Here is a 20,169-nt window from a genome sequence, read left to right on the forward strand (position 1 = left end):
TCAGTAAAATTTAAGAATAACGCCAAAATAATGTTTTGCTTGCAGAGCACTTATTGAAACCAGTGTTAAAATTGATGTACATTCGATTTTAAGAAAATTAAACACGATTTTTTTAAATTCTGTGAGACTCAAGTGTAGCGATAAAATGAAATAAAATACAATAAAAAAAACTATTTGATAAAAATAATTTGAAATAAACTCTGTTTAGGTGGAGGTAGCCTGTAAGAGGAACATGCAGAGAGAAAGCAGACTTCTTGCAACTAAATCTACTCCCGAAACTGTCAAAATCAGTTGTAACTCCTTTTTACTCCTGCACCATCGAGAGCGTCCTGACGGCAAACATCTGCACCTGGTTTGGGAACAGCACCAAGCAGGACAGACGAGATCTGCAAAGAGTGGTGCGCTCGGCCGAACGCGTCATTCAATCAGAGCTCCCTGACCTGCTGTCCATCTACACCAAGCGGTGCAAGATCAAAGCTAGGAAGATTATGATGGACCTCTCCCATCCCAACTATGGACTCTTCTCACTGTTGAGGTCTGGGAAGCGCTTCCGCTCCCTTAAGGCCAAAACAGAGAGAATGAGGAGGAGCTTCTTCCCCCAGGCTATTCGGGCCCTGAACCAGGTGTAGGACTGGACTCTCCCACACACATCACTATAAGACTGGACTCTCACACACATCACATCACCACACGCACTCTGGTTTTTCTTTTTCTTTATGCACACTTCCTATAATTTATAATCTTAACAGCAGGGTGCAAGATGCTAGCAGGCAAGGCATACATGGAACGCCATAACCAAGTGGCCGGCATAGTGTACAGGAACATCTGTGCCGAGTATAACCTGGAAGTCCCGAGGTCAAAATGGGAGATGCCCCCAAGGGTGGTGGAGAATGACCGAGCTAAGATCCTGTGGGACTTCCAGATACAGACGGACAAAATGGTGGTGGCTAACCAACCGGACATAGTGGTGGTAGACAAACAGAAGAAGACGGCCGTAGTGATCGATGTAGCGGTTCCGAATGACAGCAATATCAGGAAGAAGGAACACGAGAAGCTGGAGAAATACCAAGGGCTCAGAGAAGAGCTCGAGAGGATGTGGAGGGTGAAGGTAACGGTGGTCCCCGTGGTAATCGGAGCACTAGGTGCGGTGACTCCCAAGCTAGGCGAGTGGCTCCAGCAGATCCCGGGAATAACATCGGAGATCTCTGTCCAGAAGAGCGCAGTCCTGGGAACAGCTAAGATACTGCGCAGGACCCTCAAGCTCCCAGGCCTCTGGTAGAGGACCCGAGCTTGAAGGATAAACCGCCCGCAGGGGCATGCTGGGTGTTTTTTGTTTTGTTTTGTTTTTAATAAAATTTACCACATACTAGGCATAATTGGTACGACATCTCAGTTCATTCATGTCTGAAATAAGCCGTTTTAGTTCTCTATATACCTTTAAACCACATTATTCTGATTGGCTGCTCCTTGCAAACACAAGTTTTGAGCAACAGGTGAGATGTGCTTCTGTAAATGGTAAATGGCCTGTATTTATATAGCGCCTTACTAGTCCCTAAGGACCCCAAAGCGCTTTACATATCCAGTCATCCACCCATTCACACACACATTCACACACTGGTGATGGCAAGCTACATTGTAGCCACAGCCACCCTGGGGCGCACTGACAGAGGCGAGGCTGCCGGACACTGGCGCCACCGGGCCCTCTGACCACCACCAGTAGGCAACGGGTGAAGTGTCTTGCCCAAGGACAGAACGACCGAGACTGTCCAAGCCAGGGCTCGAACCGGCAACCTTCCGATTACAAGACGAACTCCCAACTCTTGAGCCACGATCGCCCACGATCGCACATACCTCTGTACTCACAGCCAGAGGTATGTGACTGAAATGATCACTAGATCCGTGCCATAGATCCAATAGCAAGTAAATACAGGGCCACGACTACTGAACCTGAGACTTTTACCCTGGCCATGATTTATGAAATGAGACATAATCAATTTGAAAATTCTGAACACATCTTAATGATCACCCAATCACTGTCATTTTTTATTCTTTACAATAATTAGTTAACCCAACAAAACACACCGAAGTACCGATCGTATGAGGCTAGTATCGATCCAATTCCAGTGTTGGAATTGGTATTGGTGATACTATAGATATTTGGATCGAACATCTCAAATGATCACATTAAGGATATCTTCTTCTACTAAGAGAAAAACCTTTAGTGATCAACTTATATGTCAGGAGTATCGGAACAGCTGAGACGCATTTTTTCTAAACACGCTGCGCCAAAAAATGGACCACCCCATAAGTACAGGCCCATAAGTGCTGCTTTTAATCTAATGTAGCCCAATGCATCTGGCTTCTGTGACAATTAAAGTGAATTCATAAATATTTTTATTAAGAACTCGAGAACTTGTCCACTCTCCTCTTTTCACACAGAGGAGCAGCCGAGCAGTTTTAAGTGGGGGGAGCTGTCTATTCAGCACCACCACCAGCATGAAGTGACCCTTTGGGAACAACTGCACAAGTCTGCATTAGAGACGAAACAGAAAAAAAGAAAGAAGTGACAGAAGCATCTGAACATTTGAATCAGAGCACTGGCTGTCAGTTCATGATAAATCTTGCAGCTTTGGAGCATTTGGTGGCAGCACTTCAGAAGCAGGCGGAGGTACGTAGGCTGACTTTGAGTCAGTGACGCTGAGCTGCACAACAACAAGCCTCTCCAACATCTTGCCTTCCACAGCGCTGAATTTGTGTGCGTGTCCGACTCTCGTTTTTCTTCGCGCACTGCGAGAGAAGCTCCGCGTCCTCCGAGCAAAGAAACCCGTCATGAACTCCACAAGGTAACACTCTATTTTTAGCTCTGCGCGACTTTAATTCTTGCCTAATGCAAAATCTCGCTTTCGACACCCGAATGTGATGGGTGATGCGCCTTGGGGGAATGCATCGGTGCCCGTGAGCCTGTGCATCGCTCCTTTCTGTGCAGACTCGAGAAGTATGATTCAACACCGCAGTGTGAATTTTGTTTACAACCCAAATTCTCGGGTGATCGTGTTGTCATGTGGGGGACTGCATGAGCGTACCGGCTGAGTGTATCAACTGTATTGATTCCGTGGAAGGCAGGATAGTGGTTTATCCTGTAACATGCAGTTCTGTGCATCATCACTGCTGAAAGAATTTCACTCAGACGCTCGTCTGACTCAGGCAATAAGAAGGGTGTCAACCCTGCATGCACTAGCCATCTCTCTCATTTTGACAGCAGTGATTGATCATTAGTTGGCCTTTGTTATCACATCAAATGAAGCAGCAAACATGGTACGTGATTTTCTTTAAATGTCTTTAAATCCAGTGTGCAATTGGACCGTGAGCACACACACATCCTTTCTGAGGAACGCTCTGTTTTGAGCTGGATGCAGTTGAGTGGAAATGTACAAATTCTTCATGGAGCCATCTGAAGAGGATCCTAGAGGATAGAAAACCTGGTGCTATTTATAGGTGAAGTGTGGAGGGGTGCTGAGGATTGCTGTGTCAGGTTCCCTCTCTTTCTCTCTCTGCTTCTCTCTCCCACTGAGCAGCTCCTTCTGTTTATACAAAAACGAACAAAAGAGTCAGAGATGAAAGGGAATTTCATCCGCATTAAGAAAAGAAAAAAAATGCAAGCGCAACATCAAAGCAGAGGGAGGCAGAAATGCTCTGTTAATCCTCTTCTCTGTGGTTATCAATGGCGATCTCAAATTAAACACAGTTTGCATTCTGACCCTTTAATCTATAGTTGAAAAACTTTCTAACTTGGCCCTGCTGGGTGTCCGTCTCCATTCTCAAGCACCGCCACCGTTGCTTTGTCCATGTCTGTATATGTCAGCTGGGAGACAAGGCGTAGAAGTTGTAGGTAGGGATTGGTTACACCTCTGTTAAGCCTGTTAGCATGTGTCATTTCTGTTCACTGTCAGCAGGCACTGAGAAGAGCCAGAGATGCTGATGCTTGGGATGCTCCATCACCTCCTACTGACTGGGACGTGTCTCTGTGTCTACGGAGCCCCGTTAAATCTCCCACACTTCAGCCCTACGCACGCCGGCTCCTGTGAAGGACTGTGTGCCAGCTCGATAACAACCACCGGGTCAACACATGCTACAGATTTAAAACCTACACCATCAGATTCCAGACATGAGAGTGACCTGACAGTGAATGTAGGTGGAGGAGGAGGGACTGGCCCACATGAACGACCCAGGGGGACTGATGCAGTGACGCAGACAGAAAATGGGGACAGTCTTGATGGAAGATCTAGGCTGAGTGAGGCTGGTGGAGAGGCATGGAGCCAAAGCGCCGAGATAGAGAAGATCGGGAGCACATCTGAGATGAGAGACTCTGAAAAGCAGTCAGAGTCTGTGGATTCAGAGAGCAAAAAGGAGGATGCACCAGTTCACGGTGAGCATTTAATTCCAACAGGTGGGACAGAGCAGTCGGAAATGGACACCAGTACCCGAAAACGGACTCCAAGTAGATTACTGACCTCCACTTCAGCACCATCACACCTGCAGACTTCGTACAGCCAAAAGAGTAACCCCGCTGGAGCATATGGGACAAAAAGCTTTGATTCTCACTGGGCTAAAGACACAGAAAGAAGTTTGCCAGAACCTCCAAATCCTTCTGTTTCCCTCTGGACCCAGACCTCCCACAGTCCCACCCCTCATGTTTTTACCCATCAGACCTCTTCACCTTTGGGAATTTGGGGCCATGACAGCACAACTATGTCCTCACTACCAGACCCATTTTTACCTGAAATCGGACCAAGCCTGATACCCAGAGAGGATGGCCCGGAAAGTCTGTGGACTGAAGCAGCAAGACTCGGCGGAGGTAAGGCAGGACAGTTATGCGATTAATGTTAGCATAAAATAGGCATGCACAGTTTCATTTTATTGGGGTGGCACTCCCTCTACTCCCTGATTCTTCATCAGTTGCACATGTGCACACTAAAAAGTCACAGTATGCCTTCAAAGTGTGCGAGGTATTGCTCCACAGTAATCGTCACCCCAGTAAGAATTTGTTCCAACAACATTCCAGCTTGCTAGATTTCGCAGGGTTTCATAGGGCTTCATTAAAAAGTATGGCAGAAATAGGAATGGCATATCCAGCAGCGGATTTTGCCTTTGATGATTGGCAAAGAAGGCGCCTCCTTTTGCAGACTCCACTTTGAACCCCAGCTGGGACCCATGGCAGTCTAATTACTTTCTATTCTTGACTCGAGTCTGAAAAAAAAGAACACACACACACACAAGCCTGGAAAAGGCTGGTGGCAAGGTACGTTATACAGCTCCGTGGAGGAGTCAGCCCCCTCCTCTGTCTCTCTCTCTCTCTCTATATATATATATACATATATATAAATATATATGTATATATATGTTTAGCCCCGAATGTCCTCTCACTCCTTCTCACCCTTCATACTCTCCATTCAGGCTATTGTGAAAGGGCCAAGCTGGTTATTATTCAGTGAGTCAGGACAGGGAATTGGATTAAAGACGTCTGTCTGAGCCAGTGTGCGTCCATGTGAGGATTGTCTGTTTGATGAGACTTTCTCCCAATGGCAAAGGAAACTCAACTCCCAAAATAGTCTTATGTAAAAGGATTGCAGCGTTCAGAAGCATTTTTCCACCTCCTTCAGAATGCTTTGGACTAAAGGTAGTAACAGTTTCTCTTGTGACAGCCCCCCTTCCTGTGTGCTAGCCTCTTATCTCAAAAGAACATTTTTTTCCAAACCATCTTCTTTTCATTGTGCCTTTGCTGCATTGTTTTGAAGCAGTTTATAATGAGAAAGCTGTGTGAGCAAAGAAGCTGTTTCAAAGGGCCGCTTTCTGTCATAAATACTACATAAGCTACAGTATGTGCTGAATACAGCTGCTGCTTCTCTGTAGAAAACATACATTTTTAATTTTAGCAGTCAGCTGAAATGTGTGTAGAGAGACAGCGAGACGCCTGTCTCATCGTCATTTGTCTTCGTTCAGTCAATAAATAAAAGCCAGCTGATCGGAAACGTTTCAATTAGATTGTGATGCTACACACAGTGATTTTCCATGTGACTCTGAGCTTGTCTTGGCACCACCTGCAGCGGAAACTGCCCTCCCAATGCCCCAGGATGAATCCACAGAGGCCACAATGTCATCGGAGGCTCTCCCTCTCATCTTTGAGCCTTTTGAAGACATCACATCTGAGAGTGCGACGGCGGCAGCAGCAGCGGTCACCCACGTGTCAGGCAGCAGCCGGCCCAGAGGGCTTCCTCGGTCAGAGGCAGGTCTGGACCAGCTGGTCACCGTAGAGAGTGACAGAGACGGTCCATCACATGCCTCACCCGTCCTTATTCCAGACTGGACGTCACCTTGGCAGACATCTGGCAGCGAGCTCCTAGAGCCATTCAGTTCCTCGGGTCCATCTGCTTCTCAGCAGCAAGTCAGAACTGAGCCGGACGACCATTCGGTGAAAGGTGAGACAGATGATGTGGCACGACCCGAATGTGGATATTAGATCATATGGAATCATGATATAAAATCATACATATAGTCTGTGTGTAATGTGTAAATGTGCCATATAAATAAAATCAACATTGCCATTCAGTTTTTTTTCAAGATTTAGTCAATTTCCTACAAATTAAAAGTATTTCACGGTGGTGCCAAAGTAGAACTATAATAGGGATCAGAAATTTTAACTGTTCAACAACACTGAACATTTTCTCTGTGTGAAGTCGCCTCGGTGGGTGGAGGTGAAGTTTTTTGGCCTTTATTGGTAGGTTTCACGTTTACATTTACCTTTTCTAAGTTTGCTTCTTGCCAGACTCCGTCTGACACTGACAAAGTGGTTGAATCTTTCATCACTACCACTTCATTGTGGCATGAATTGACCCAACAGCTGCAGAGACAGCAGTATTGTATACTGTGCATGGCTTTTGAAGTTGCGCTCTTGCAAACACGTACAGCTGTGCTCACACTGCTCCTGCTGTCCTCTTATTCTGTTTTTCATTTAGCAAACGTAGTCTCTGCGAGGACACTAAACCTGGAAGACAACGTGTCCTCGGCCGGCCCCTCCCTCTCATCTTTCCAGCAAGCAATGACAATGGTAACCATGACAACCCATCAGCCAGCACACAAATCCACATCAGAGGAGATGGACTCTGAGGGTAGGACAGTTTTTTAAATGCCACCTACAAGCCACTCCATTTGCGAAAATGTTCATGTTCAGTCATAACACGTGTCCCTCTGTACATCCTCCAACGCTCCTGGATGATTTTTCATTATTCTCCACAGAGGACCTGGAAGATGACTTTGAGAACTCTGAGGAATCGGTGGAAGAAGACAGTGAAGAAGACCAAACAGAAACATCTAAAACATCCTCGACGCAGCCTCCATACAGTCTCATCCCACCACCTCCCGTCTGGGTTCAACGCAACCAGGGGCTGAGTATGAGAACACAATTTCTAACCCATATTTTTAATCAGCAGTGGGACATAACTTTTAGTATTAGCACTTCTGCAAACATGTGTTGCCCTCTTATAAAAGACCTACAAAAATAAAGAAATTTTCAGCTTATCAATTTTCAGATCTGTTGCTCTGATAAACGAATGTCTCTTTTCTCCCAGTGCGTAGCTGGGTGGAGCTAATCAGAGAAAAGGTAAGCCTACCCTCTGCTGTCTGTAAAAAAGGTCAATTTTTCTTTTACCTTGCCATGAGGCGACGGATGACTCACTGATATATCTTTTTCTTTTGAGCTGCCAGGGTTTTCTTTAAGGTGCATAGTGTAAATATTTGTTACATGTTCATAGTTTTCAGTGGGTTGCACAGTTAAAATAGTTTGATGACGATCAAAATATAGATTCGTGCCAGGTATACTTAATAAAGAATGCTTAGGTCATTTTTCATAATCAACTACAGTATGTTAGCTAATCTGTATAGGGTTGGGGGTGGATAAGCGGGAGGTGGCGGCTGGGGAGAGGGAGGTCTGGCCTTCTCTGCTGAGAATGCTGCCCCCATGAACCAGCCCCGGATAAGTGGAAGATGGTGAAAGATGATGGATGGATAGGTTTGGGTTTGACCTCTATGCCATCACCCTCTACAGGCGGGTTACGTGTCCGGGATGTTGGCCCCTGTGGGTATCGGTATCACAGGGGCCCTGCTAATTGTTGGCGCCCTCTACAGCATCAGGATGATTCACCGCAAGAGGAGGAACAGCTTTAAACACCAGAGGAGGAAGGTCAGACAGCAGGAGGTCAATAACTTACTTTCTTGTTTTCACTCGTTATTGTTGACCAGTCACATGGAGCAGGTCTCTGTGGATCTTAAATGCATAAGCTCAACCTTAAAATGATTTTTCCCTCTCCAGCAACCCCGAGAACCCGGCACCAGCCGTCAGGACCAAGCCATGCTGCTGGCCGACAGCTCTGAGGACGAATTCTGATGAGAACCTTTTGGGCCTCTTTTGTTGGTGACCAGCCGCTATTGCTCCTAAACTGGATGTTTAGCAAACACCCCCATCGCTACTGCATCTCCACTTACCCTGGGGCTGTTTGGGTATGACTCCTCTGATCCACTGAAAGGGACTGAGCATAGGGCAGTATTTGCATAGGTGGCGCACAGGTCAACCAGGCACCCACCTCCCTTTCTGAAATTATCTGAGCACTTGTCTAAATGTTGTCAGATGCTGCTGAGTCTAAGAGTGTGGTAGGATTGGTGTTTTCCACCTTTTTTGACAACAAAAATAACTAAATAAATAAAAATAATAATGCATTGAGGGAGCGGTATTCGTAGGATGGAAGTGTTGCTGGCAAATTAAAAGGGGGGGATGTGAAAGCCAGCATGTTTTCCGTCAAGTTATACATTGAATGAAAAGTGACCTGACACAAATAATGTAAATACATTACATGTAGTACATGTAGCTGACTGGGGGTCAGTTGTGTTAGTGTAAATAAAGTCTTATGTATTCCTAGACTTCAATAATTTTGGGAAAACTGCTAATTTACAGGAAGCTGGATTAGATCACTGGAAGCATATCTGTCTGTAAACTGAAACTAACAGCTAGCCTAGCTTGGTCCAACGATAACAAACATGTTGGCTAACATTTCCAGAACTCACTACGAAATCAATCTTTAAAAAAAACAATAGAAGAAATTTAAAGTATTAGTGTCCTCTTAATTATTTTCTAACCATCAGACAGAGTTAGGCAAGCTTCAGGCAAAGGTAAGCTAAAAGCTACTGAGCTAAAAAAAAAGCTACAGGACTGTGCAAAAGTCTTGATACGCCCTGCATTTCTTACTATTTTGCAATTAATTTGGTAAACAGGTAGTGTTTTATTTAAAGCTGCAAACAGCTTGAACTCTCTTAAGCAGCTTTCTTGTTATTTAAGTTTTCAGGAACAGTTCTCCAGGCTTCTTGAAGGACATTCAACACTCTTCTTTGGATGTTGGCTGCCTTTTGTTCTGTTCAATAATGCTGCTTCAATAATGTTGACGTCCAGGCTGTGAGAAGCCCAATCCACAACTGATAGTATTACTCTGTCAGGTATGCTTTTACTGCATTGCTAAAAAAAATAATAATTAAGCTGTGGCTCTGACAGTACTTTGGCATTCCATCAATTTTGACAAGATCCCCAAAACTACTGGCTGAAACGCTGCCTCAAACCATGACAGAACGCAGTTAAGTGATTGTTGGACACTTATTTTTGCATCTTTCTTCTGACCTCCATGGTATTTATTGATAATTAACCAAAATCTGAAGATTTTCATTCATCACTCCGTAAGACCTCTTGCCAATGATTTTCAGTCCAGCTCTTGCATACCTCGGTCTTTTCTCCATTTCCCCCCTTCCTTAAAAATAGCTTCTCGATAGCTACAGAGAGCACTAAGATCATTTCTGATGAGGCTTCAGTGAAGACGGATCAACTGAAGGGCCAGGTCTTTGCTGGATTTTTCCAATTTCTTAAGGACAGGACTTTCAAATACTGTTCATCTGCTGTAGTTTTACGTCTGCCACTTCTTTTTTCCTCAAATAGTTTAAGGCCACACTGAACACCATGCCAAGACATGCCAGTATTTTTTGCTAATAGCTCTTTAGGAGTCACCTTGTTGGTCTAAAAATACGGTTTCATATCTGTCAAACTGGAAATGGAAACAAATCAAGTGACAGGCTGCTATTAACAAACTGCCTAAAGGTACAATTTAAATTGGTTCTTCACCAAGTTGTCTATTACACTGGTTAATCTCTTGAGTTAGGTGCCTTTTTTATTCTTGAATGATTCATAGGTCAGTATTACAAAATGAACATTCCTCTGAAAATGGTCAGGTAGAAGGACTGGACTGAAATTAAGTGAAAAAGCAGCCAATTTCATGCCAAAGAAAAGCCTGGAGAACTTTTGAAGTTACACCTCTAAAAAAATAAAGTCTGTCTGTATTTATTTCCAAGCAGCCAGACAAAGAAATGAAGCGCAGCTCAAGAGCTTTGCAAAGTACTAGAAGTCTCTACCATCTATATTATCTTCACACACACTTGACAGACATCATAGTAGTATTAAACTCTTTTCCAACTCTTCTTAACCTCCTAGGACCTGGCATCCACATATGTGGACATCACATTTTTGGTTATTTAGACCCAAATACTAAATTTTGCTCTACAAGGGCCTGATATCCACTTACGAGGACATTATACTGCTACTCTTCTGTCGAAATTTTAAACGAATATCCTCATTTGTGGCCCTCATTTTTCTTAGAAACAAAAATCAGGTAACCCCCCCCCCCCACAAAAAAAAAATCTGGTATTTCTTTGTTTTTACATTCATCGGGCCCCGATATGCCCAAATATCAAAGAGGGATTAAAGATGCATGCTGTGGAAGAGTTTGGGTCTTAGAAGGTTAAGGAAGTAAATAAGCATTTTCTCCCAAAATGTCAAACTATTCCCGATAGAACCTGTCACATTTGCTTGGTTTAAAGTGTGAAATTTGTGCAAATGCAAACGTTTTATTGAAAGGCATCTGTTCATATTAGTTACTGTGAGAAACACGTGCAAAATACCACCATCCTATAAAAGTATGTAGCATAATGCGATATGAACTCACTGCCACTTACAACTCCATTTTTGTCCCTAAGTGCATGACTGAGCTTCAGTCGATACATACGCCGACTTGCTGCAGAGATTTCCCATAAATTAAGTGTTCCTATTGGCTGGAAGAGCACAAACACGAGACAAGAAAGCAGATTCATATTTCCGTGTGTGCTGATCTGCTGCTGACGTGAAGGGTTTTGTCGGACGCTCTCGAACCAGAATTTTACCTTGCTTGGATAAAATGAGCAGAAGTCAGGTTAAGTTTAAAATCTCGTTTTTGAAAGATAAATTCAAGAAACTTCTCTGCTGCAGTCCAGACAGAAAAGAGGCACAAAGCAGTTCTAGGTATTTGATGCACATTTGTTATCCCAATGTTAATAAAGTGTCTTTTGTTTGGGAAAAAAAAAACATTTTCTGTAACTTCATGAACCATCTGACATGCTTAATGAACAAATGCCTGTTTATACAATATAATACTGTTTTAGGGTATGTGTGATGTAAAATGGTAGACTCTTTTCCCCCCTCTTGATGTGGATGTGATCAAATAAACAGCTCTTTTTGATGTCTGATTGTGACTTCTTTTTTTTGACACACAGATACAGCCGCTTCAGACAGCAGACAAGACAACCCAGTTTTACAGCATTAAAAAAAAGAAAAGAAAAAAAATCTAATAATTTATTTCTGTGTTCTTTTTCCACATTAAATAAAAGCTATTGGACATTTCCGGATCAAAAATAAATCAAGAGGGGACAGGAAGAGGAACAGAGAAAAACAGACATGCAAAGAAAAGAAAAACAAAACTTTTGCTCTCCTCTTTTCACACTTCGTAGATGGTAGAAAGGCTGCAGAAAGCCCCTGTGGACCAGCTGCTCGCTTGTGTGGTTTTGTGTCACACATCGACTGCCAAAACAAATGCTAATAATAATTATCTGATCAATGAACTTACATCAACTGAGAAATTAAGGGTTATAAATTTAGGATTTCAGTCACCCGAGGTCATGACAGCACAGTGGATGATCAGGATGAGGGGAGGGGGAAGAAAAACAACTGTTTCTGATGTCATTTCAGGGCAAAACTGAGTCTCTGAGAGAAAACTGGGTAATGGATGCAACGCCACAAGGCACAGCTCCAAACTGATTATTGATGACGAAGCCCTTCGGTCTGTGAGCGTGATCTGAACACAGCCACTGTGGCAGGCTGTAATGCCCATATATACCCTAATGGAACCGCGACAGTTTGGCATGACTGAGGCAAAGAGACCCAGTTCCTTCAAAACTGAAAACACCTCTGTTTGAATGAGGAAGATGGGTGGGACCTCCAGAGTAAACCACAAGTAGTTTGATAAAAATCTAAACAGTGTCTGATGAGCAGCAAAGGTAATAGTTGGCGTTCGGGGATCTATAGATTGTTTTTGTACTTTCACATCATCTCTGGATGGGGTTAAAGTAGCACAGAAATTAAAGATAAAAATCAAATCTGATAAATCACCACAATTCGCCCCAAACCCAACAGATGACCAAAAAACAAAAAAAAAAACATGCTTTCAATATATTCAACGTAAAGAACACTCGTATACAAATCTGAAAAAACAAAAGTTGTCCATTGTTCCAAATGCATACAGACACAAACTTACATAGACAGACCATTATGTGGGTGGCGACTCTGTAAACATCTACTCTCCCTTCCAGTCCTCGGCTCCTGGGGGTGTACCAGCTCAGCTCAGTGGTTGAAAAAGGGGGAATAAACCCTAATACATTAAAACTCCCTGTGAATGTTTGCTGAAAGCATGTGTCTGTTCTGGTGCAGCAGATTTTAAAAGAAAGAAAGAATTGAAATAGTGCCACATGGCAGCCCGCTGTGGTGCTTTCTACTTTCAATATTGTGGAGAAAAAGCACACAGATGCCCAATTGCATAATTTGTTCTTGCATTTGCAACCTGTGAAAAAAAGAGGTTTTTTCGCCCATCAACAACCACTGCAATCCGTCTTTCTGCCTTCGCTACAACACCAAGCACTAACCCTACTCCTGAAAAATAAAGGTCCACTTTTTTTTGTTCCTTCCTGTATCTAACAAGGAGTTCTTGTTGTCCTTATAAGGCCAGAACAAAATGGCAGCACCTTTTAGAGGCTCGATTTTCCTGTACGGGGCAGGGACAGGGTGGGGTGGGGGACTCTGAAAGTAGAGATGTAAAGGTCTAACAGAACATGATCCATACCATTGTCAAAAACAGCAGGAGACACACATTCATACTCACGCATACACACTGCAGCAAATTTCCAAAGAAGTGCATCTGACCTTTGTTCAAGCGAGCTTTCTTTGCCGCTTTAGTGTGTCGTCGGACTGCCCGGGCGCATCCGTTCGCAGGAAAGGAGATCTTAGAATGTTATAGCGAGGTTGGCGGTGCGTCGGGTTAACGCGCCCGGGAAGTGCATTGTGGACTCGGCCGCTTGAGAGCGGCATGAGGTTATACAGGTGTCAAGTAGACAAATGGAAACAAAGTTAAAGTGAACAAAAGAATAAAATATAATCTGGTAAGAATACTTCTCAATTTTTCGCTTTTTTTTTTTTTTTTTTTTTTTTAATTTAAATTGCACGCACACAGCACACTCATCCAGGAATCCAGCATACGTAACACTTTGTCTCTGATCTCGCGCTTTGGTGGACCGGAAGCGGCTGCAGAGGTTTGCCCACTCAGCGGGCAGATCGCTGTGGCCGCGGCTGTCGGCGCTGATAGGTTTGAGTGGCACTCACGACGAGGAGATTCAGGCTAATATTGCAAATTAGTAGGAGAGGAGAGGTCGGACCACACCATCATTGGTGAGGAGTCTCTTTTAAACATGCTGTATTCTCCTTTTTGTTTTGAGAGGGGGGGGATTTTCCAGTAGCTGTCAGTGCATTTGGGGAGAAAAAATAAGTTATGATCTGCAAAAAAACAAGCAAACAGAAAAAAAACTCCTCACCCACGTCCTGTCTAGGTTTGACGATGAAGACACCGAAGCTTAAAACGGTCCACGAGTCGGGCAAAGCTTGAGGTGCTAATGGAGTGATTTGTTTCAATCAGCTGCTCTGCGCCAACATGCGTACACAAACACAGGATGGGCTTCTTGGAGAGGGAGTTGGGGATTGGCCTCAGTCTGAGTTAGTCGACAAGCTCTTATTCCCGCACTCACATTGAAACAAAAAGCATGCATATCTTTACAGGCTTCAGTCCTGGGGGCTGAGGCAGGTGATGGAAGCAGCGGCAGCAGCAGCAGCAACGGGGGAGGGGGTGCTGCACCTGCTGGACAGGATGGGGAGACAAAAACATACCAAGCACGCGCAGTCATACAAACGTGTTCTTCACTCGCTCACAGTGAAACCAACGGCAAATGACAAAAACAAAAAACAAAAGCCACTTGCTTTCTGAAAAACACCAGGCGGTACAAACACACAAACTATAGCTTTTTCCGTCCCCCTGCCCAACATATAAGGTTAAAAAAGAGAAAACAAAACAAAAATGAACTCCACAAATATCTTCCCAGTCTGTGTTTACCGCTCCACTTCCTTGTTTCATGTGGTGATGATTTTTTTTTTTTTAAAGTTTTTTCCTTGTGTTTTTTAAAAGTCTGCTTTGTCCCAGGTTCTGCAGGATTTTGGTGTGGTGCCTTGTCCTTTTTGTTTTGTTATTTTTTTGTAGGGGGTGGAGTCTGGATGCACATCCTCACTTGAGCTGCCTCACACCTGGTCGAACAGGCGCCCCCGAGCTTCCAAGGTTGCAATGTCCCCCATTCAATGAGGTCACCCTCACTCGCCCCGCCCTTGTCACAGAAGGCAGCGGGAGACCCCCCCCGTCGTGTAACACCTGGTGGGATTTCAGTCCATTTCTGCCTAAACGCTTGTTCAGAGGTCAAGGATAAAAGGAGGGTGTGTCTGCTTGTTTTATGCATACTTATGTGCATACTCCTTGGACACAGGTATATGTGTAAGTGTGTGTGTGTGTAGGTGTCTGTATGTGTGACTATAAGAGTGAAATGACCAGGGCAGAGCTGAGGCTGTCAAGCTGATAAGTGTTCGAGGTGAACAGCACCTGCTGTCCCGTCCTCCTCCCATCCCTTCTGTTTTCTGCTAGCGGAGCCACAGTTTGAGCCGCAGCGCGTCCACTCCGTTCAGGTAGTATCTGAAGAGCCGCTTGTCTCTGACAAAACCCAAGTTTTCGTAGAGCTTCAGGGCTGATTTGTTGGTGATCTCAGTCTCCAAAACAACCTGGGAACACACAAATGAGTGCGTGAGTGAGCTGACTGAATTTTGGAGCCTGTACTCGTTATTTGGTCGTTCGTGATTGTTTGGACTTGAACTCTTTACCTGAAGAATAAAAAAAAAAGTTAACAATACTGAAAATGAACTCGTTTGCCATCATGGGATCAACATAAAATTTCCTCTCTTTTTCACCATACACTGCCTTTACTTGTCCCCATTTTTCAGCCATTCGAGACTGATTTTCTGTTAAACAAACCTCACTCCCTTGCTCCTAACCTGCTAGCTCCAGGCCTTTTCTAGACAGGAGGGCTGTTCAGTCACCACTGTGGTGGTCCTCAATATTAGCCACTCTAACCAGAACAGATGAAAAGCTGGTACATCTGCTACTAATTTGAGAAACAGCCCAGTCCAAGACAGTGGAGGTCCAGCAAATCCACAGGATAAGACCCCTATAAACATTGCAAAGAGCATTTTTCTCCCATATTGGCTTCTCTTTATTGGGCCCCTGTCAAATCCAGAATTAAATTTCAAATCCATCTCCTCACATACAAGGTCTTGAAAAATCAGGCCCCATCTTATCTTAAAGACTCTCAACAGAGCACTTCACTTCGCTCTCAGGCTTACTTGTGGTTCCTAGGATATTTAAAATATTTAAAAGTAGAATGGGAGGCAGAGCCTTCAGCTCTCAGCCCCTCTTCTGTGAAACCAGCTCCCAATTTGGATTCAGGAGACAGTCTCTACTTTTAAGTTTAACATTTCCTTCTTGATAAAGCATATATAGTTAGGGTTTCTTCCTGTTAAAGGGGAGTTTTTCTTTCCCACTGTCACCAAGTGCTTGCTCATAAGAGGCTGTTGGAGTATTTTCTGCATTATCATGGGGTCTCTGAGGTGACTCTTGCTGTGATTTAACGTTATACAAATGAAATGAAATTAACAGCTGAAATATTTTCAGGGGACAGCAAACACTTTAGACATCAATATGCACTTGTACAGTATATAGTGACAGCGTTTCCTCACCTTAGAAACCTTCAACTGCAACTGTGACCAATAAATACTCAAACTCTAAACCTACCTTACTTGTGTGTTATATCTTGGTAGCTAACAAGCTGTAGGTGCAATATTTAAGTTGCTATTGCAAATCACTGCTTTTATAAGAGAAGATATTTGGATAGAAAGCACGAGCACAGGACACTAAAGACCCACCCACACATTTGCTTGTTCTTTTTCTTTTTTTAAATAAGTAAAAACATATCCTATAAAAACATGTACCGTTTGTGTGTACACATTCAAAGCACTGGATATTGCTGGGTTGTATCAGAGTGTCAGCTCTTTGGTCTCAACCAGCAAAGAGACTGAAGAAATCGTAACGCTGTATCACATGTTTCATCTTCTAGAGGAATTCAAAGTCTGCAAAGGAAGCAGCGTGCATGTTTGGCTTTTCAGGGAGAGGCAGAGCATATGAAATAGTTTATGGTAGAGGATCAAGGTTACCAGCTAGTTTAGATAAGTGAAGGACAGCCCAGGAAAACTGGACCTTGAAATAAAAACGGCTTTAAACAGCTATAAATGTTCTCTCTTTCGGTTTGTGTTCCTTTCAGAAAACCTACAACTTAGAATGGAATGCCAACAGTGTAACATGTGCTTATACTATTGATTTTATGTAGGATGCATATTTTCACAGTATGACTGAATATGCTGGCACTCTGGCTTGAATAACGGCTCTTATGTAATGTGTGCAAATGTGTTAAAGTTTGGTTCATAAACAGCGCCACTGGGTCTAGCTCGCTTACCTCGTCGCAGTCGCCCTCCACCATGGCATAGATGGCCTTTTTCACCAGATTAGTACCTGAAACAAAACAGTGGACTCTAAGTAAGAAGCTAAACCCATGTATGGCCTCCATCTCCAATATATTAAAGTATAATGTTACTCATCACTCTGAGTGCAGAGTCTATCTAAACGGTGCATTTGCATAAAGAGATTTGGTTGCCCGGGACAGCAGAGAAGACGGTGAAGGGAGAGACTGAATATTCTGAAGAGGAGCGCCGAGATCTCACCGATGCTTTTCCTTCTGTGTTTCGAATCCACGGCCAGCATGGCAATGTAGCCTCGACGAAACATCTTCTTATGCATGTCAAGCTTACATACAATGGCTCCGACACACTCCTGCTCCACCATGGCCTGCGAGAAATGCACACACAGAGCAAAAAATACACGCTCAGTGGTTACGAGTGTCCACTGGGGTGGCCACTGACAGCCTAGCAACCGTTCCTCTGAAGTTCCTGTCATCCTGCCAGTTCAGCTGGCTCCACGTGCTGACCTCTGACCTTTTTTTTTCTCTTTTTTTTTTTTTAAATAGCACTTCCTCTTCTGTCACATGTGGTGATCCAGCCAAAACTGGAAATGGGATGTTTTGGACCTTGATGGCCACAGAATGAAAAGAAGGCAGGCCAGTGTTTTCAAAGCAGAAAATTCTACCATGACACAGCACATGCAGAAGGAAACCTAAGGCACATTACTCTCTGCTAATACTGACGATTAGGATTTTATAATTGCTTTATGTTACAAATCTGTACATATGAGTGGGCTGGCACATTTCTTGATTCATTAATAACCTAAAAAACTGAATCAATGTTGGATCTGTAACAGCAGAAGACAGGTTGTTTACTGCCTGCCAGCAGTAAAATGGAAACAAAGCTTATGAGCTGAAATGTTATTGACATGTGTGTGCTTTAGCTTCAGTGGAGGTCAGCTGTGACAGGCTTGGATGTGAAAAACAAAGCTGTCACACCCAACTCCTATAATGCTCCTGCAACTCAGAGTAACCAGTCAGACTTCATAACTGTGAGCGGTGCGTTCAATCTACTACTTACCAGAAAGCAGAGCTGCGGCCAGTTGTGGATGAAGTACCTGTACGTGTAAATTGAATAAGGCTCAGATAAGTCCTTGGTGATCAGTCTCATGATCCACGGCATCTGAAGTTCAGACTCGTAGCGGACATAGCGGATGCCGTGGTTATCCCCGGGGGAATCGCTCAAGTCGAGCCGGGCGAGCTCCTCGGCCGGCGGCTGCTGCAGGTCAGCCTGGCTCTCCTCACCGCCGGGCCCAGCAGCGTCCGGCTGCTCGTCACTCGAAGGTCTAGAGGGCGGCGTGTGGTCCAACTCTTTTCCCGCTTCGCAGGCCGCCTCAGCTGTAGTGAAACCCGGCATCCCGTTCACGCTATTGTTACCATGAGGAGAGTGACTGCCGTTTTTGGAACAGGGGCTGTGGCCTTCGTGTTGGCAGTGCTCACTATTGTTCCTAGCGGCAGGAGCCTCCTCGTTGCTGCCAATGCTGTTGTCACAGTTGTCTACGGACGATCTGGGATTGTCAGGCCGGTTTCCTACGTGCTGGTGACTGTCAGGGTCCTCTGAGGGGCTTGCCAAGCCGTTCAACTGCTGCTGCTCTCGGGCTTGCATTTTGAGGTGAAGCGCCGCCGGGCTAGCTCGCGCTAGCATGTTTTTCTGCTTCTTCTTGACCGACCTTTTGACTTCGTTTACCGACTGAGACTTCGTCCCTGTACCGGCAGGCACACACTGCTCCCCGTGGCACGCCGGCACGCCGTCTTCCACCGCCGGTTCCGCGCTCCCAGCCGCGGGGAAAAGAGGAATTTCAGCCGGGGATGCAGGCAGTGCGCTACTAGGCCCAGGCGGCACTGTGGCCATCCCACTGCATTAAGGTGGTGATTGACACTTGGAAAACGTTGAACACAATTTCATCCACAAGGCGAAGGCATATACAACCAATGTACGAGCTAGTTCATCGAATATTGCATAAATCCAGGGTTTTCTGGGGCGATAACGTTTCCGCTGGCGATGGTTGTCGCTGCTTTCTCCTCGATTTCCCTGCTGCCGCAAAGTGCCGTCGCAGCAAACGCCATTGCAACGGCATTCATACACGTTTTACGACAGTAGTGTAAAGCATGGCTGTTGTACGGTTTTTCCCCACTTCCATTGCCCCCTGCCCCCCGAGCCTCTTTTTGGTCATCCTTGTGAAACTTTTTATATTGTTTGTCAAATTTATCTAACCAGTCAATATTGATATTTACCTCCTTCTGTTCGCCTTTATGTTCTGTCTGCTTTAAATAATACATATGTTTGTGTCGTACCCTGCATTGCCACACTGTACTCACAACATTGTGGTAATGCAGACCTCTTCAACACTGGATAAGTCAAAGGTGACTGAAGAAGTCCTTTTGCTGCCCCGTTAAACCCAAGAACATATCATTCCTTACCAGCAGAGGGCGCCAAACCGAAGCTTTAGCATATGGAATAGTTTTGTAAGCGCAACAACAGCAACACTGCATTTTCTCCACAAGATGTCGCCATTCGACCAGTTTGTCGCTTCATCCTGCAAAGATGGTGCAAGTTTGTGCGTGTATGTCCAGTAGTATCCAATCATGGCCTACTGTCCTTTCCAGAAGCATACTGTAGGCTGCTGTTAATTCATCATTCCCAGGATGCTGTGAAGCAGGAAAACCACAACTCTGCAGCGGTTCATATTACACTCAACATGATAATAATACAAAATAATTTGTTTTCTGTTTATATTTACATTTAACCATTTCCCTTAGTCTACTAAGGAACATATTCATATTCTTCTTTCACTTTTATTACGTTTATTTCCTTTTAAGGTTTCATTTTTCCTTAACCTTTATTAGACACAAAAGTACAGAGAGCTGACAGAGAAGCATGGAAAGAGTGGAGGGAATGACATGCAGGAAATGGTCTGGGGCAAGCCTCAGTAGCAGCCTTTGGCATACGGATCACCTGCTCAACCACAAAACCTATATACATTTGTCTTTGTAATCAAAATAGTC

The 20,169-nt window shown here is 44.4% G+C and overlaps 2 protein-coding genes across 5 annotated transcripts; one reads left to right on the plus strand and one right to left on the minus strand.

Moving 5' to 3' along the window:
* Positions 1-2,677: 2,677 nt before the first annotated feature.
* armh4 (armadillo like helical domain containing 4) lies at positions 2,678-11,640 on the plus strand. Of its 4 annotated transcripts, none has more exons than XM_085246090.1 (8): positions 2,678-2,843; positions 3,951-4,855; positions 6,105-6,476; positions 7,014-7,166; positions 7,294-7,446; positions 7,626-7,657; positions 8,102-8,251; positions 8,366-11,640. In XM_085246090.1, the coding sequence occupies exons 2-8, from the start codon at positions 3,973-3,975 to the stop codon at positions 8,438-8,440; spliced, it is 1,818 nt and encodes a 605-aa protein (XP_085102216.1). In that variant the 5' UTR covers positions 2,678-2,843; positions 3,951-3,972; the 3' UTR covers positions 8,441-11,640. The 4 variants fall into 4 exon arrangements, with proteins under 4 accessions (XP_085102216.1, XP_085102219.1, XP_085102217.1 ...); XM_085246093.1 differs by having other exon boundaries at positions 8,102-8,236; XM_085246091.1 differs by having other exon boundaries at positions 3,954-4,855.
* Positions 11,641-11,709: 69 nt separating this feature from the next.
* naa30 (N-alpha-acetyltransferase 30, NatC catalytic subunit) lies at positions 11,710-19,245 on the minus strand. Its single transcript, XM_085246094.1, has 4 exons — positions 18,185-19,245; positions 17,369-17,492; positions 17,104-17,159; positions 11,710-15,319 (listed from the first exon to the last, which is right to left on the minus strand). Exons 1-4 carry the CDS (start codon positions 19,013-19,015, stop codon positions 15,182-15,184), a joined length of 1,149 nt encoding a protein of 382 aa, XP_085102220.1. The 5' UTR covers positions 19,016-19,245; the 3' UTR covers positions 11,710-15,181.
* Between the last annotated feature and the right edge of the window lie 924 nt (positions 19,246-20,169).

Source organism: Mchenga conophoros, linkage group LG15 (genome assembly GCF_057382185.1).
Source record: "Mchenga conophoros isolate Kocher_MC1m ecotype Shallow Benthic linkage group LG15, M_conophoros_male_GT1.1, whole genome shotgun sequence".
Taxonomy (NCBI): Eukaryota; Metazoa; Chordata; class Actinopteri; order Cichliformes; family Cichlidae; genus Mchenga; species Mchenga conophoros.

Excerpts from the sequence above, each read along its gene's own strand:
- naa30 (XM_085246094.1), bottom strand. The coding sequence starts at position 19,015 with ATGGCCACAGTGCCGCCTGGGCCTAGTAGCGCACTGCCTGCATCCCCG. Across the intron at positions 17,493-18,184 it reads GGCCGCAGCTCTGCTTTCTG|GCCATGGTGGAGCAGGAGTG; the intron begins GTAAGTAGTAGA and ends CATTTCTCGCAG. Across the intron at positions 15,320-17,103 it reads TGGAGGGCGACTGCGACGAG|GTTGTTTTGGAGACTGAGAT; the intron begins GTAAGCGAGCTA and ends GTGTGTTCCCAG.
- armh4 (XM_085246090.1), top strand. The coding sequence starts at position 3,973 with ATGCTGATGCTTGGGATGCTCCATCACCTCCTACTGACTGGGACGTGT. Across the intron at positions 7,167-7,293 it reads AGAGGAGATGGACTCTGAGG|AGGACCTGGAAGATGACTTT; the intron begins GTAGGACAGTTT and ends TATTCTCCACAG. Across the intron at positions 7,447-7,625 it reads TCAACGCAACCAGGGGCTGA|TGCGTAGCTGGGTGGAGCTA; the intron begins GTATGAGAACAC and ends CTTTTCTCCCAG.